General features: G+C 41.5%; 1 protein-coding gene across 5 annotated transcripts in view; it reads left to right on the top strand.

Annotated features, from left to right (window-relative positions):
- Positions 1 to 18,835, top strand: part of mtor (mechanistic target of rapamycin kinase) — a 90,287-nt gene that overhangs the window by 49,239 nt on the left and 22,213 nt on the right. For all 5 annotated transcript variants that reach the window (XM_079360448.1, XM_079360449.1, XM_079360450.1 and 2 more), the window contains 6 exons: positions 5,148 to 5,223; positions 7,640 to 7,779; positions 10,361 to 10,461; positions 10,997 to 11,112; positions 14,561 to 14,638; positions 15,208 to 15,315. In XM_079360448.1, the coding sequence (XP_079216574.1) occupies positions 5,148 to 5,223; positions 7,640 to 7,779; positions 10,361 to 10,461; positions 10,997 to 11,112; positions 14,561 to 14,638; positions 15,208 to 15,315 (619 nt within the window). The remainder of the gene's footprint in view (positions 1 to 5,147; positions 5,224 to 7,639; positions 7,780 to 10,360; positions 10,462 to 10,996; positions 11,113 to 14,560; positions 14,639 to 15,207; positions 15,316 to 18,835) is intronic.

An 18,835-nucleotide genomic window follows, 5' to 3' on the forward strand; every position in this document is an offset into this window, starting at 1 on the left:
CTCACAAATGTGTTGACCACGTTCACATTTAAAGTAAATCAAGTCAATGTCCTTGATTAAGCTTTTCTTTGAACAGTGTTTAGACCATGTTGAAGTTATATGTTCAACATTAAGGATTGGAGTCAGTTCTTGTTGAGCAATGGGCCAAAAAAAATCAGTAAGGATCAAGTGGATATCTTCTTAATTAGATTAGAGCAGGTCCAGTAGTGAGGCCCTGGTTTTCCTTTTTTTTCTCTTCTCAATGAAGAAGCCAAGCCAAATGAAAACTGTTCAGCTGTTTTTTATTCTCCTATATTTGATTTATACATTTCTACTCCCTCTTGGTTCTTTCTGACCAAAGGTAATCATGGCTCGAAGTATTACAAATCTAATATATAAACGTTGGTTTCAAGTGTGCAGTGACATAAATTTCATCCATAAGTTCCACTCTGGAGACACAGAGTGAAACGTGAGTCGTTTCTCTCTCTGAGCTCCTGAGGTTTCACATTTTTATATTTCAAAACCATTGGCCATCGAGGTCCATATTTTAAAAGTTAAATGCCAAAAGCCAAATATAAGGACAGATTCTTTTCACCTCCTGCCAGAGATGTGTGCATGACAATGTAAACGTTCTTAAGTTTTATCATTGAAGAAGTAAGGTTTACTGAGTTAGAAATCAGTTTGTTCTGCATTTGGTAAAGAACATGTAAAGGATTTGTGTCTGTTGTTTAAAGTAGCCAGCTGTGTTCTTCAGGCAGTTTGGCTTTGTTTACACAATACACTCATTTAAACAGTGTTATTGCTGGATTGTTCATTTCAGATTGTACCGATTTATCATAATGTTGTTGTAGTTGTTGTTGGCTTTATGTGTAAGGCCACACAAAGATGTCGGAACACCTGCATTGCATGTCTTATTGAAAGTAATTTTAAAAAAAAAGAAAAAAATCTGCCTGGCAGACAAACAGGAAGCAGCAACAACTGTCCGTTTCTTTTTAAAAATTAAAGGCAGGGTTGGTAATTTTAGAAAACTAGCATGATTTTGAAGGTAGCAGTCCCTCGGCGCTCTGTCTGCGGCCACCCTCCCCCCTCTGTGCTCGCTCTAAAGACACGCCCCTCACATATGCACAAGCGGACGTCAGCTCATGCTTTGAGTGATGGACGGTGGAGAACGAGCAGGGAGACAGAGGGGCGTGTGATTGGTTCATCAGATTGGTACCTTGTGGCAGACATTGGTCAAAGCTTGTACAGGCTTACAGCTGGATGATGATTTTCTTGGTTTCTTTTTCAGAGCATGGGAGTTATTAATTTGTGTCGGGACCTATAGACAATTTCAACCAAAATCTTAAAAAGCCTATCTGGAGAAAAAAGACTTACTCTGCCTTTAATTGTTTTAAACTGAAGTGTAAGAATTGTACTTCTGACCATATAGGAGGAACTGCTCTTGTCTGAACGTCGTCATGGAGACGATTTGTGGGCACTTCTTACAGTTTATTCTTCAAAGTGAGACTGTCTGAGCTGAACACGTTTGTTGTTGTTGTTTTGACGTGGATCAGTGCCGTCAGTCTGGTCTGAAATATAAATAACGTCAACATCAGACCTGATACCAATGTTAGATCAGATCTGTTCCATCCTGTCGGTCTAGCTCTGATGGAAAAGAGTCACATGCTAACCTGATTCAGGGTTTGGAATGAAACCTCAAAGAAGTCTGATTTAGGATACACAGCAAACTGTCTAAAGTAAACGGTAATAAATCATGACAGTCTTTCTAGCTTTTAGTCACCTGTGCATCTCCGAGTTCCAGTTTGGAAGCAACACTGTGGCTCTGCACTAGAGAGAGACATGACAGGGACTTCGAGAGGTTTTCTGCTGGCTCATAGATTGATAGAGAACGTTATGCGAGTCTTGTCATCTGGATGTGTTTAGACTGCGCGTGCTTGGAGCTGGCAGCCAGATGGCTTTAGCTGAGGGACAATGAAATCTCCAGGGTAAGAAGAGAGAAAAGCCTTATTCTGATTTTTGCCTCCTCCTAAGAAACCACATCTGGGCGGCTTTAGCATACCTCTGCACCTTGTGTGGTGGGACACTGAATCTGTCGAGCTCTTTGTTCGACTGCTGCTCGAGCGTTGAATATTTGTCAACAAGCAGTCGATTAATAGTTTGATCCCAGTCAGACAGCATGCCTTCACGTTATTGTCAATGTAAGTTTGAATACTGGATGCGTTTATTGAAGACTTGGAGATAGTTATTTAATGGGATGCTGAAACAGTGCATGGAACGATCAAACCCCACAGGAGTCATTAAAAATGTCTATTTGCTGAAATGAGCTCATTTTCTCTCTTATGTAAGCACATTCTGTCCAATCTGATTTCCTTCACATCTTAACGTTTTGCATCCTTCTTCATCGGTTTCAAGCCGTGCATTTAAAAAAAAAAAAAAGACTTATAATGTCAGAGTTTATCAGAGGACACGATTCAGTCCCTGTTTGTGATGGTTAATGAATTTGGTGGATTACAGTAGTTGCACAGTTTAGTCCAGTTCAGTTTATTGCCATTTGCAGTATAAAACCATGTGAAAGCATGTGCAAGAGGTACAACAGTACAACTGGACAAAGACACAAGATGGTAAGTTAAAAAAACAGACAGTATAGATATAAATCATAAAAAGGAGAGACAGTAGGGCAACATGAGAAACAATTTGATCATATGTAACGTGTGGGGCAGGACAATGTCGCCGTGGATCTTTGGGTGTGAAACGATTCGATCTGATTTTGATTCTTGGGGTCACTCTTCGATTCATGATTCTATTGAAGTCCATTTTTGAATTTGCACATACTGCAGGATCATCTGTGAGACTGGATGCATTTCTTACTGATGATCATCCTGTTCAGAGTTGTATACTTAGGAAAGAAGAAAATGACTGTTAAAATCTCGGTTTAATGCTCAGATGGTTGACATCACTGTTATTGCCTCTCATATACAGTCTGTGTATATGACCAACACACAGCAGACCCTGACAAACTCCTGAGGTGGATGACAGGAGGATCATTTTGACTTGTGGGGAAAAAGCTTTTTTTCCCAATACTGGCCACTTCACAACATGCGGATAGTTTTGACAAAAAACCACAATAAGGAGACAACGTTACCAAAATAACTGCAGTGGGTTTCACCACAAGATGAAAACTACGTATAAATCATAAGAAACCAACGGCCAGGTTACAGTTCTCAGAGAAATACTTCAACAAATCCGTCGAGTTCTGGAACGAGATCTTATAGTCTGATGAGACACAGATGAACTTCTACCAGAGTGGTCGAAAGAGGAGAGTGTTGGAGAAAAAGAGCAGCCCATTATCCTATGCATACCACCACCCCGTCTGCCGGAGGGAATATTAAGTCCAAAGAAGCAGCATGAACTCTGAGGGTTTTACAGAGCAACCCTGTCTGCTCCACAGTCAACCCAGTGCATTTTAGAAGTCTTCTCCCTGCAGACGATAACCTGAAACATACTGCCACTTCAAAAGTAGAAAGTTCACTTGTCCTGAGTCCTCTTACCTTTGGTACCTTACAATGTGTATGAAATGACGTTTTATTTCTTTGTCATGTGCCTATTGAACACTTCTGTCAATACCCTCAAAATAAAGTTGAGTGTCTGCATTGAAAACACGTATGAACAGGTCTTACAGTTGGTCATATCTGTTGTCACTGACTCAGGTTGATGGTACATGATTAAAGCTAAATGGCTAAAATTGCCCTTATTGCATAGACAGGCACATATGTTATAGACTGAAGCAATATCTACAACCCTATGAGCTCTGGTTAAACTGTCGTGCAATGATCGTTCAGGAGTATTACTGGTTAAAGCTATGTTATTTCTGCATTCAGTCAGAATCAGTATCAGGGTTATGTAAATTCCTTCTTGGGTCAAACATTGACCCCTGAAACTTCAATATTTTTTGGGGGGTTAAAACGAGCACTACTTGAAAGTTGCTTTCAGTCGTCAGTTTGTCGTCTTTTTCCAACATCGTTCAGGAAGGCTCCTGTTGGGATGATTTGCTATTTTACCTGTCATCATGCCGGCCTGCACCAGCAGCTCCCAAAGCTTTGGCGTGGCCACTTGCTGGGCCGTTTCATCACATTTCTTGGCCTTTACCCTGTGTCAAACCAAGTTTCTGACACAATACACTGAAGCATTCTCCATCAACGTTCGCCTGCTGTCCTCAGGAACTCCACTGCATACCAGTGCTCTTCAAACGCTACATTTTACAGATGTATTGGCCGTGGCTGCATACAGGTTTAGCAGTTGAGGAAATATAATAGACTTAAGGTTCCTGCGAGTGTTTCCAGATGTGGTGATGCTGCGGCTGAGTGGAGGGTGTTCAAGTGTGAATTGCGTTGTCTTGACAGATAGCGCATCATTTGTCAAGAAAAGCATAACAAATGTCAAACGGTGCATTTACTGTAAACACCTAACGCACACTGACAGTGCACAGACAAGCCTCACTAACTTTAGGACGAACTTTGGGTCACTGTCTGGTCACAACTTGTTTATTTCTTTTTCTTTTTTGGGCATTTTTGCCTTTTATTAGATGTTCCAGCTGAAGAGCGAAAGGACATGTTGCGAGGAGAGAATGGGAGAGGCAGCAAAGGGTAGAGGTCGGATTCAAACCCACAACATACATTGGGTGCACGTCATAACCTCTCAGCTATCAGCACCCCCACAGTTTTAGTGATTTTTATTGGGGGCCTAATGAAGGACAAAAACTTCAGTCCGACTTTTTCAGACCACTAAGCTCAGCCGTCATCACGTCTTTCTACATCGTATTGACATCATGATGGTTGTTGCTCGGTCTAAAATAACCTTCATGTTGGCTGGTTAATTGCCTGATGTCTACACCATCTACAGGTGGAATTACACTGAACATTTGGCAGAAAAGATCAGTTTTATTATAATTCATGTGAACTCATGTGGCTTTGTGGAAATGCTAGAAATGTACTTTGAACAGTTTGCTGTTTTTCGGTGAATGCAATGAAAGAGCTGGACCACCTGAATGCTTTTTTTTTTTTTTTTTTTAAAAACATGTTACTTCCCTTGTAGTGACTCGGACACCTACATCTACTCATTGAATGTTGTCTTCAGGAGTCTGACTGTGTGTTTGTATCTTTATCTTGCAGCATCAACAACAAATTGCAGCAGCCAGAAGCAGCATCAGGGGTGCTGGAGTACGCCATGAAACATTTCGGTGAACTGGTGAGTTTTATTTTCTTCTTTAGGTCAATTTTCTTTTCTTTACATGATCAAATATTTAGTTTTATATGACGCTAAATAAGAATTACCCGGGGGACGTGCAAGCTTAGCCCTCTGGAGCTTTGCTGCAGCTTCGTCATCATCAGCTGAAATCACATTTTGTTTGTCAAATACAAACATACAAGCATTTATTCCAGCTGTAGCACCAGCATGTAAGTAGGTTTAAAACACTGCCTCATACATGAATGATCTATATTGCAGTCTTGCTGCATCTGTTCAGCCTTCACACATGGAGTTTAAAACAGGGCTTAGTGGCTCCAGATCCAGACCTTTACCAACTTATATGCACTTCCTCATTTCTTGAACCACCTCGTCATCATTTTTTCTTGGTTTTTTTTGCATGTAGTCTCTTGCCTTGCTGAACTTCTTCCCAGGCTCTTTTCTTTATACATACATTGAAAGATGGGAGTGAGCGTCATTGGAGATTCAACCACCAGAACACCGTGTTCTCTATGTGCAGCACGTGAGGAAACCATCTGCTATACTGATCAGTAGAAAAGGGCAACCAGCAGAATGATGGACGTCATGACAGGATGTTTGGGTTTTCTTTAATACTTTTATGTGACTCAGCTGTGTTTTTTGAAACTTACTGGGATTTTACTTTCTGCTTTTTTTTTTTGCACGTAATGATGCAATGTTTTTTCTTAAAAGAAAAGAAAAGGTTCTTGTGTTTTCAGGTCCCTAAAAAGCATCATTCACTCCAGCTCCCCATGTGACTTTGAAGTTGAAAGCCACATAATGTATCAATCCCAAATGTTGCTGTTGGTGCTGATATTGAGCTGATGCCCGGTCTTTTGATTTCATCATAAGAGCCTTATTGAAACCTATTTACATTCTCTTACGCCATGACTACTAGCAGTGTATCAGTCTCTGTTTTACTAACATTTCTCAAGTGTTTCATGTCTTCTTTACATGAACATGGACATGTATTGTATATATTCACACAGATTCTAAAATCTTCTCAACAACTGGACTACCACAAAATAAATTCTGCATGAACAAGATTTTAATTGAAAGTTTTTACAAGTTTTTTGGACTCCGTAAAAATCGTATGAATTTTTTTTTCTTTTTAAAATCATTTGCACCGTCTGCTTTTCATTATCTCCTATTTTTATTTTGTACTAGTTGTACTAGAGGTTGTTTTAGGAACAAAAACAATCACAAAGTAAATGAAAGACAAACGTAATATTCTCCAATGTTCAAACACTGATTTACAACCGTATGTTTTTTATTTTTTCTTTGACTAAGTGTTCATTTTCTTCTCCTTATTCCCTGTACTGACTCAGTGATAAAGCGTATTTTGCCATACCCCGTCGCTCCACTGTCTACAGCACTGGTTCTCAACTGGTATTCAGTGGGTCGAGAGCGTTTGCCTTGAAAAAATCTGCTCTCAAACAGTCTGTCAAGCACTTAAGACGTGTTAGTTTTCTTCAGCTTCCTGCTTCTGTCAGATGTTTTGCACCATCTGAGGTCCAAAAACAGTTGATGGAGACTGGTGACCTCTGAATGTGTGGACGGCTGTGCTCAGAGAAGCACCCACGTGTTTTTATGACAGCGGTCAGTTTTAGTACAAAGTCAAGTAGAACCTCTTTTTTTTCCTACCATAAGAGGACTCTTATGGAAAAAGGTCCCTCCAGCTGCCTTTGTGAACTGCATTTGTGTTTCTCTTTGAAAGCGTGGTAAAAGTGAAAAGAGTCATTAAAAACAGGTTCACTGTGCATTCCCAGGAACCTTGTTTATGAGGTGACCATTTGGAAAGCTTTACTGTGGGAGGATGTGATGTTTTTCTGTTTAGTAGACCAGTCAGTATTCATCTGTACAGCAAAGGTTCAAAGAGATCTTTGTGCTCCCTTCAGAATAAGTCAAAAGCAAGAACTCCCTTTGGAGAGGAGAGCTCAATGTTTGGATGAGAGACCGTCCACCGTGAACACTGTCTTTGTCCGACTGTAACTGAACGACAGACGAAGTTCGATATCTCTTTGATCAAACTAAGAACTGTTTAGCATATGTTGAAGTACACAAGATGTCAAATCATATAGCTTTTTTACCAACTTTTTTAAAATTGTTTTCACAACATAACAGAGGAACACGAAAAACTACAATTACATGTATTGAACAAACTTGTCTAACCTTTCAAGTGATTCCAAATCTTGTTTGGGCATCAGGTCAGTGATTATAGTCCATTCTGGTTTATTACATAAAGAAAAACAAAGACATATTTCTGCATTCTTCAGTACTGCAGAAAAACACTCTTTGTGCCAAATCTGTCCAATCATTTTGGTGATTTTGTGAAATACAGATATTCATATCCTGTAGTTACACATGAACCTCATCGATCGTTTTCCCCCCCCCCTACTAGGAAATCCAAGCCACCTGGTATGAGAAGCTCCACGAGTGGGAGGATGCCCTGGTAGCATATGACAAGAAAATCGACATGAACAAAGAGGACCCGGAGCTGATCCTGGGCAGAATGCGCTGCTTGGAGGCCCTGGGAGAATGGTACGTCAGTACAGATATACATGTTGTGATTTCAACACGACTGCAACAGTTTGTTTGAATCACCGCTCAGGCCTTCCGGTCACAGGTTCTTTGAAACGTATACATTAAAGTCAGATTACGTATTTGTTATGGTTTCTGACTGTATTTAATTTACATGAAGTGTGTTTTCTCTTACAACGCCTGGCCCTGGGCTCTTTGATAGAAACGCTGAAGAGATAAAATAAAGAGTTCTCTGTCTCACCTCCTACGATTCACTCGCTCAGGTTGTGTATGAAGACTGTTACCTAATGAATCCTGACGTTAGCTCTTTGATGACAGGACGGACAAAGAGACAGAAAAGTTTCCTTTAAGTTGACATAGGTCATTTTTTCCGGGAAATGCGTGAGCAGGCATCCAGTGCGAGCAAGAGGCGCCGCCACTCCCATGAAACCTCACCACAGCTGAGGCTCGACTTCAGAATGACCGCCCACCCTCAAAGAGCGCTTTTTAGGGAAAAAGAAAGTCACAAGATGTCAGAGGGATCCAAATATGTGGATCGTCATGAAGCTAAGCAGATGTTAATTTGCTTATGTAACCCGCAGTCCTTGTGCTATTGTTGTATACTGTGACGGATTCCTTTCTCAAGAAATGAGTCAATAGTTTTGCAAGAAAACCATTGAGCTGAAAAGAGGCTTTGTTTGAATGTTTGTGTGCACAGTTTAAGGTTGGGAGGTTATGTAACAATTGTCCGAGGCAGGAGTCAAAGGAGATTAGACTTGAAAGAACATAATGTCCCCTGATAGGTAAAAGAATATTGTACTTCACCTAATGTCTCTGACACTCAAACCAGAGCTGAGTGTTGAACAGCTCTGAAGCAACCTTCAGCCATAATGTAGTTATTCAGTCGCTTGATGGAGAGGAGTAAGAACACTAAAGGAGTGACGATCAGCTCGACCCTCCTCATTCATTCACTCATGTTTTCAGCATTCTCTACATGATGGTATTATATAACCATCTTTGCCAGCTGGGTTTGTGGGTGCATGGGATACTTGATCATTTTAAAAATCACCTCCCTGACATTGTAAATGACTGTGTGATTATGTTTAATATGTGTAGCATTTGTATTTTTGTTTCAACTGATTTGTCAAGATCTCATTTACAAACAGCCATTAGGTGCTACGGTTACTGAAACGTGGGCATTTTCCAGCTCGATTAGGAGAAAGCTTTATTTTTTTAGAACATTAAATATTGATGGAAAAGGTTTTACACACACACACACACACACACACACACACACACACACACACACACACACACACGTGCATGTTTTGTTAAGTATGATCTGAACAACATGGAGGTACATGTGAAGGATATTGGGTGCCAAGATCAACAAAGTCCTGTAACATTTAGTGCTCTGCCTCCCCACACAGTGTGGCCACTGATTCCCAAACACTTGATCCACCTTTTCTTTTCTCGACATGTCAAGTGAATGTTTCAATAATATTTTAGAGACGGATCAGCTACATGGCCTCCTCTCTGTCCTATCTCTACGATAAAGTCACATGTAGCCCAACAATAATAAAAAAAAAACAGTAATCATTAAGCGTACTTTAAACCAATTAAAGTCCCAGGATGTTTTGCCCATATTTTACCCCAACGGCCTGCTGAGTATACGGTAAACGGTGGCAGTTGTTTCAGTTTTTGCTGTAGAAATAAAACTGCTAGTTTATTTTTTGCTTTTGTGTCATTTGATAGTCTGACAGCTGGAGAACAGCTTCACCTGACTGATCCCCGTCCTCCCTTTCTCTACCTCATATAGCTGCAGCATCCTGCCTGTACAGCACATGTTGGGTTTGAACTTCTTCTGGACAATGCTCCACTGATTGTTGTTAATGACGAATTAGTCTTGGTTGGATGCACCTAACTTCAAGGGGAACAAAGCATCCATCTGTCTGCTGCGGTACTTGAGTCCATCAGACCGTGGCGGCACGGTACTCCAGTTTAAGATGTTCATCCTTAAGAGCAAATGAAGAAATAAATAATGGCAGATGTAATAAAAAACACAACTCTTATCTCCATCTCATCCTGGGCCAAAAGTTCCAGGCTGTTCTGGGGAATGAGTTTTTCCATCGATGCCAGGCACAGCAAACGTTCATTTATTGACTCAGCTTTATGGATGCTGATTAGGACTGGGAGTTTGATCTGATGAGTTTTCAAACCTACACTCGTCTGGTAATCAGACTCAGTCAGGAATGACTTCTTTTCTACCAAAGAATGTTTCACCATCTTGTAGGATGTCTAATTAACTGTGAAATACCAGCAATTATTCGCACCTCTTTCAGACACAAAGTTCTAAAAATCCTTTCAGACGTGTTTTTTTAATGGGCCGTATGGAGAATTTCTTTTTTGCACATGAGGGAGTACCTTGTTAGTAACCCATGCAGTGTGAAAAAAATGTTAGCTTTTAACTGAATTTCCTGATCAACTTCGAAGCATGTTGAAAGTTTCTGATTTACTGATGTCACCGCTCTTCTTACCTGGGGGGGAAAAAAATCAGGATTTGTGTTTCTGCCATCTGAAGCCTGTGGTTCATGTTTTTTAGGGGCCAGTTGCACCAGCAGTGCTGTGAAGAGTGGACACTAGTGAGCGAGGAAACCCAGGCCAAGATGGCTCGAATGGCTGCTGCTGCCGCCTGGGGACTAGGTAAACTAAAATCCACTTGTATCCTATATAAAACACCTCAACAAAAACACTATCATCCCCCCACGTGCATGGAGCATTAATGCGATCCTCTGTCTGACTCGAGCAGCAAAGAAAACAGCTCTTGCCAAGACTTGCCTCACACAACCAGATGGGAGTAGTATCCAGTCATAACATTGACTTATCGTAACGTGCAATGGTGGAGAAAGCGTGGACCACACTGCAAAAGCACCCTCTGAGGTTTGCGGTCTGTGGCTTTGACTTTGCACACTTAATCGTAAACCCTGAGACCAGGCCGGCCTCTCTGAAGAGCCAGACACTCGTTCAAACGTTGTTGTGGGAAACAAAGTGTTGACAGTCAATGCTGTACTACACCAGACATTGCTGTCTGGTGTAGTACAGCATTGACTGTCTGCTGAACTTCGATCTGTTTCAGTCTCGGGTCACAGGACGGCAAAATTAGAAGATCATTGCGGTCGCTGTTACAACTTGCTGTTTTTGTGCTTTTACTTCACTTTGCTGTTTTTTTTCTCTCTAGGGCACTGGGACAGCATGGAGGAGTACACGTGTATGATCCCCAGAGACACACATGATGGAGCGTTTTATCGAGCAGTGCTAGCGCTGCATCAGGACCTCTTCTCATTGGCCCAGCAGGTGGGTTACATCACAGCATAAAATTCCCTCCCATTTATTGTACATTAAAATTGTATATTTTTGGAAAACATCTCGTAAAGACAGGCAGCATGGGAACTTTCTCTTTGCTGTTCTAATGGTTTCTGGAATTTTCATCACTTTTATTGCATGTTATGAAAAGTGAAACTCATTGGAAACCGACGCTGCAAAAAAAGAACATAAAGTAGGTCTACAGCTTTTCCAGACAGGATCCAATTCCCCCATCAGCTCAGGCTTTTCATTAAAAGGAATAAAATGCACACCATTTGTTTGTTTTCTTTTCTTTTACAGTGTGCTACCTCCCTGGTGTGGAAACGTTACGTAACTTTTTAATTATAAGTCATCACGGCCTTCAGCCTGAAACAAAGAAAAGAGCCTATTACTCCTTCTATCAGCCTGTCAACAAGCTGCGCTGGAGGTTAGGGTGGTGTTTTCCTCATTTAATGAAGGTTGGGATATGAGATGAGCTCATGTTCCCTGGGGACGGATTTGTTCAAGCTGGATGCCAACATGTCTAACGAACACAAGCGCTGACACCAGTAAACACCTGCGCCTTCAATTTCCCTCGGCTCATCCTCCAACTCCTCTTTTTCACTACAAATCCCAGGAGCCCTGCTCCCTGTGCCCCCTCATCCCTCCACAACCAGCCTCGCTCTCTCCTTTTAATTTGATGATTAGATCCAGGTGTGGCCTATAGGATTGTTCATGAGTTGAATAGGGAAAGCAGACTCTGGACTCTTGGCGACAGTGTGTATGCTCAGAATGAATGGAGAGGAATGAAAAGCAGATGGTGCAAGGGTTAAAGCTTAAATGTCAACATGAGCTCAGTCTAGTCTTCCGGATGTGGTTTGTAATCCTCGCACTTAGGTTCCTTTGATTTCATAGGGCTGTTCTTTCCTCCCACTGTACCCCCAACAACCAGACGTGCTCCAGCAGTCTCAGTGTGTGGAAGGTTTCAGTAAACGCTGCTTCATAAATCTCCCTTGTTTGGTCTACTCCAGTGATGATGTTGACACACAGCAGTCATGGTCTCCCCAGTGGATCAGTCCCAGTCCTCCAGTGTGCATTACATTTCTAAATTGTGTCATGCTTTTCTCAACCAGAGAAACTTCAGCACTTGGTTTCATGTGGTTGATTTGGCTTGCAGGCATTGACATGGAGACCTTCATGCATCTCTGCAATGATAATGTAATATCACTGGACAGTTACCTAATTCAGTGTTGTAGTGCTTTTTATTGAACAGATCATTTTACCTTAAATAGTATAAATGTTTAAACTGATAAAAGCAAGCATTTACTGACGGTTGCCGGTTAGCATACGTTAGCATTCTTATCTTTTCTGTTTTGTGTTCATGTTGTTCATACAGAATGTTTTTTTGGTCAATGTTGCATCGTAAGGTTAGACATGTTATCTGGAGAAAGAAGGTCGGAGAGAAAGGGACTTGCACAACAAGTAGGGCTGCAGGATATGTTCTTTCAGCATGAACCTGCACTGATACTCCTTGACTCAAAAAATAATGCTGCAGTATTTTGCCACCTGATACACAGATATACATACAGATAAAGTACTGCTTTTCACCTACCTATTGAACATGTGCGTCATGCAGCTGCTGATACAAAGAGGCCGAGGTGTGCAGGCAGATTCCAGAAGCAACTTTGAGTTCATACTGTATATTACAGTTATCGGTGGCACCTGTCCTCTTCACCTGTCTATGTTAGTGTCTGTCTGTAGCTTAGGACTCACACAAGGGGTCACAGAAGTAGGAGGAACTTAAAGAATATAAGTTATGTTACAATATCAGGTATTTAGTGCAGAAACAAAAGTTACTGCAACACAAGTTTCTAAAAAGTTGCAACCCTAGCAGGAGGTATGATGAGCTCATCTTTGAAATGTTTCGCCTCTGCTCTAAGCGTTTCTGCTCTTTTCTTTGTTTCAGCCCTGGGAAGCGGCTAAGAGCACGTTCGCAAGAGATAACCCTGCAAGTGATTTGTTTTTCCATCATTTGTAGGAAAAAAATATTCAGAAAAAGTCCGACTTCTCTCCTTAGTCAGGAGTCTCACGATACACGAGCACACGAGTGCAACCTTTTATGTAAGAGATAGGAAGATTGGGCCAAGGTTTGTTTGTGATGCCAGAAGCCAGACACTGCATTTATCAGGAGTCGTCTGGACTGCACATTTCCAATGAGGCCCCAGCGCAGTAACTCAGGAGTAAACAAGACCCTGACTGTGTGGAGGCTGTAAAGAAGCAGCCTCATTGTCACTTCGCCCCAACCACCCTCCCACAGCCCTCCTCTTGTTGTGCATGCCTGAAGAGGCTTTGGTGCACGCCATTCCTCCTTTCCCTCCCCACAAGAAAATAATAAGTGGTGGGAGTCGGTCTGAAACAGCTGTGCGTCCTCGCCTCAGAGAACTTCCTTAAGTCATCCTACCTCATTTTATCTTCCCACTAATAACAGCTCCCAGGAAATTGGCCCAAGAAGTCGAAGAAATGGGCCGTAATAGTCTCGTCCTTGTTTGTCCCTTTTGCTGCTCTGGATCAGTTAATGTTTTTCCGTCCCTCAAGGTTCACACTGGTGGTCATGGAATGTCTGCAGCATCCTCGAATTTCGGAGAAGAGTAGTCCTGTTCGGAAAGTCAAGGATTTGGAATGTGTTAAATGACTCACTTGAATATAGTGACACTCTTTGAAATAGCAAGGAAGACATTTCTGATGCATGAATGTACTGCCACAGTTGGTTGAACATCAGGTTTTCAAACTTTGCGTCACAGAAGTGACAGGAACTATGACTAATAGCTCCATTTTGGTTTCTTCCTCATCGCCCTCTAATTCTTTTCACTTCCTCCTTGTATGCCTACATATCTGTGTTTTAAAAAGAAATTGAATATGACATCTACAACCACGGTTACATAACTGTCACATTGTTGCAGACCATGTAACTCATCCCATAAAACACTCAGACCATTCTGTTATACAAGCAGGCGTTCTTCTTCTAGTTGCACTAATGGGTCACTGTTGGCTGCTCTTTAAGGGAAAAGGGTGTGAGCAGCAAGCAATAACAAGCCTTCTTCGTCTGTACAAAGCGTTTCTTATTCCCTGGGTGAAGTCCAATCCAAGCTGGTCCTGATGCGAGGGGTTTTTACTGGAGTATAATATTGTGTCATGGTGCGTTTGGGTGTCATGCTACGTTGACATGGTTGTTTGTCAGCTTTCAAAAAGAGTTTAAGAGGCACTTTGGGAGTCGACAAAGTCAAGTCATGGAGTAAACCACTGCTTGTTAGTTTGGTAGTGAAATAAAAACTGTATCAATGCACCATTCATGAAAAATCCATTAAAGAGCTGGAAGAGAGAGATGGTTGGGAACAAATGTGCAGGCTAGGAGTGAGTAATAACTGTTAATATATCGTCATTGTTTGTTTTTTCTATGCAGTGTATTGACAAAGCAAGAGATCTCCTGGATGCTGAGCTGACAGCGATGGCCGGAGAGAGCTACAGTCGTGCCTACGGGGTAAGCGCTCCTCTGAGACAGCCAAAAATATCCAACACCTGGCTTCAGTCGACCGTCTCGTTTTTTTCCCCAGAGCATTCACGTGCACAGGAAGGATTCCTCTGTAACAAAGTGTTCCTCATAGGGACGACTTCAAAATCTGAGATGAGTTTCTCAGAGCACCACGGTCTCCTGTGTCATTATAAAAACAAGTGGTGCTATCAACAACATATTTCAATCACAAGTTAAACCTCAATGTCAATGCTCCGTCCAGCATTATGCAGTCAGGTAACATCATCATGAGGCCCATTTACTTTTAGTGGATGCTTTAGATTTTGACCATAAAGATTGACAGAAGGCGCTCTGAGGTTTTGATCGTGGATGATGTTCCAAATAACAGATATAAATAAAGTCAAGATGAGGCGATGGCAAGCCTTCTCCACAACACAAGGGAGCGTTCAGTGGATTTAACAAATCTATTCAGCTGAAGATTCAGATTAATATACCAGCCTGAATAATTAAATCATTATTCCCATCTCAGCACTAATGCAGCACTAAGGATAATAAATGACCTGTGTGTCTGTTCCTAGGCCATGGTGTCTTGCCAGATGCTCTCGGAGCTGGAAGAGGTGATCCAGTACAAGCTGGTACCAGAAAGAAGGGACATCATCAGGGATACATGGTGGGAGAGGCTCCAGGTAACTACAAGGGATGATACATGGACACACACACGCACACACACACACACTCTTTCTCTCTCACTCACTCTCACGTGTGCAACCTCCAATGCAAAGCAGATGTTGGCAAGGCTACTGTTACTAATGGGAAACACTACAAGGCCGACACCATGCATACATGCAGAGACGCACACTGACGACCTCTGAGTGAGGAGTCACCTTCACAGGCACAATCATATCTACTGATTAGTGTGATATCCAGTGCTTGTACACGCGTCAGGTCAGTAGTAATTAAGGCAAATATATTTACTTCATTTTCATCACATTAACACCAAAAGGCCACACCAACCCAAATGGCCCTTTCACTCTACCTTTAAAGTTTGTATTCCAACACTTACAGTAACTTGTTTTCTGACTGCTCTGACAATCCTCTGCAGAGCAAATGGAAAGTGGGGCAGACTAAGGAGAGTGGAGGTGGTGGCGTTAAAGTGCTCTGTGGAAAAACTACTCGAATAAGGAAAAGAATAGCGCATGATTAAAACGGGGATGTGAATTATAAACCAACTAGAAACAGGGTAAGCAGAGTGATGCTTCTCACAAACAACAGAGGGGATCATACCCTGTAATGATTCATGATTGAACCTTGAAGTAGACAGCATTATGCTACACACCCATATTCTTCATCACTCTGAGTGTTTGTGCTTCTAATCAAGCAACAAGCTGCACTGAAAGACTACACTGGTGCCAGTGGAGGTTGATGTGATCTGCATGGGTGCATCTCATTAAGTTTTGGTCCACAAGTGATGGTCATGATGACTACAGGTGACAACATCCGTACCAGACTGCTGTGTGGAAACGTGGCTTTGAATCTAAATGAAGCGGATCTGTTTGTGTTGAGCCAAAGTTTGTCCTGTTCAAACACGAAAGAATCAGCCCGCTGCCTTGAAAAGAAATAAGTCTTTTTGGCTTAATAATGCTGTTGCATGCAACGGCTTGAAAACTCTGAGAAACATTGTGTCTCATTTTGTTAAAACCAAAACTGTAACCAAATCGTCCTATTTCCTCAGTCTGATTATGATTACTGTTATTATCATTATTAAAGATGAGTTAAAGAACCACGTATCCTCAAGCAGTCGGGATGAATTGCTGCCTGCCAAACCTTTAGAATTAAAGAGAAATGCCATCCAATCCTAGATAATAATGTTCGAGTTCATCTTTTCCATACTGACCTTTTTTTTTTTTTTTTTTTTACCACTGAATGGAACAGGACAGCATCTGGAGTGTTCTCCAACGTGCATGTTGATTTCATTGAAGTCGGACAGATGTGCGTGTAAGCCCCCGATCGGTGATGCACCATTCCTGATTTTTCTTTTCATGGTTTTTAAGTTTAATACAGCATCCATTCCTCTAACAAAACAAAAACATTCAGCATGCTCTGCCTTCCCTTTAGACCCAGAAGATTGTTTTCAATGCTCAGTACTGTATGCATGTACCAGCTCAAAGGCCAACAGTGAACTCGAGAAATGTCCATAACTACTTAATAATGTGCCAAACCAGCTGAACACACAGATAAAGAAAATAGGAAAAACATGTTCAAGGTTTGTTCAGGTTTAGTTTTGAAAGCCATTAGATGATCTTCAGAAATGAGAGGCTGTCCAGCATTTTTATTTTGCATTTGGTTGCACTTGAAGACATTTCGAGGCATTGGAGTGGATGCTGCTTCATATTTTAGTACTGCTCTGTTGGCCAGGTCTCTCCTGTATTTCAGCCAGAAGATTTTCTTGCTAAAATAAGAGTTAAATGCTTCAATATTGCACTCACTCAATCCCTGTGCAGTGAAGTCAAGATGCTGTTGATCATCTTGACTGTTTTCTGTTTGTGGTTTTGGTCGGAGGAGGGGTCTCCCTGACCAAACACACAGGGTTCATGATAACAGCAGCGGGGCTGCAGAGGCTGACAGCTTTCTCCTCTCTTTAGTGATTTATTTGAGGTTGGCCTCTCACATCTGTCAGGGAGTCCCTCTCCTGCTCCTTTACATGTTCTCTCTCTCTATAGCTGCCTCTCCCTGATCAAAGGATCTTAGGTGTCGTTAAGAGTGAATCATAATCATGCCTCCCACTCTTCTTTTGTTAATGAGTGACTGCCAGCACTTCCATCACTGTGAGAACCTGATCGACTTCCACTCTCAAAGCTGGATGTTTTCCTTTGAAACTGTGGATCTTAATTTTCTCTGTACCCCTTCTTTCTTTTGTCTTTGCTTCTTTTAACTTTCCTCCGTGTGAAAGTCGAGTGCATGTAGTCCGTCCTCTCCTCTGTACACTTCTTCAAACTCTTGAATTGCTTCTACTCCACCTGAGCATTTGTTGTTGCTGCTGTAGTTTTTCTTCATATGTGCACATCTTTGCACAGTTTCTTAACATTTTTTGTAATTATGAATTTTTATTTTTATCCTTTATATTTTTTAATTGTCTGTTATTTTACACCGTGGGTCAAAGGCAGTTTTTTTTATTCTTCTGTATTCCAGCACATCTATAACATCTAGAAAAGCTTTAAACAGAAAGTCGATCCGAGTTTGGTTTTGGCTCTGAAGTCATTGAAAGAAAAAGAGAATTTAAAGCAACAACATTGTCCCACTTTAAAAGCAGCTCACTCCTTCATCTGGAGAACAGAGATCTGATGAAGTTAAAAATATAGTTGTAACCACAGAGGCAAAAATGCGTGTTTTGTTGTCTTAAGAGTGGGTGTTAATTTAAGGATAACGGAGGCTTTGGCTGAGAGCTATCATCTTTAATGATACGTTATTATTCTACCGTTCACATTCAAGAGGCAGCGAGGAACAAACAGAGGCTCCATATCAAACTCAAAGAATGGAGGAGTGGGATACTTGGTACAGGTTTCACACCGCTTGTCCGGTCAGTCCTCTCGGTCGAGCACGATGAACTTTCTGCTGAATAATGTCGCCGTCCTTCCTCGCAGTTAGATCCACTCTAAACTGTTTTAGTCTTTTAATCACATTGGTTCTTTCTTTCAAACTTCACCGCACTCAGCCCTTCATCCCATCATGTGAAGCCTCCTTTCAGATATTTTGCTGATTTCTCAAACACTCACTGACGGGCTTTCTCTCGGCATACTTTGCCATTTAAGGGAAATAGCAACATGTTGGGGATAGTTATCTGTGAAGCATCCCTGCTGAAAGGTTTTGAAAAGAAGTTCTGATGTGCTGCTACCAAACACGACCTCAACATGTGGCCCCTTCTTGTATCCGTTTGTAGTAACACTCGAGGTACATCAGCAGCCCTCTTTATGAAATGTTTATTTTATTTAGCACACCAGAATCCTACATAGTGGATCATACAGCACATACTGTCTTTCATCAGGTTACTTCAGTGTCTTGTGTTATATCTGGAGAATATTTAATAGAGGAGTAGTAGGTTGTACTCTGAAATATATGAAAACAGACTTGTGCTTTGTGTTTTTTGGCACGTGAAGCCGTGCTCACGTGGACATGTTTAAGACAGGGACCACTGGCAGCTGTAGTAGC

This window comes from Symphodus melops, assembly GCF_947650265.1.
Source record: "Symphodus melops genome assembly, chromosome: 13".
NCBI classification, from domain to species: domain Eukaryota; kingdom Metazoa; phylum Chordata; class Actinopteri; order Labriformes; family Labridae; genus Symphodus; species Symphodus melops.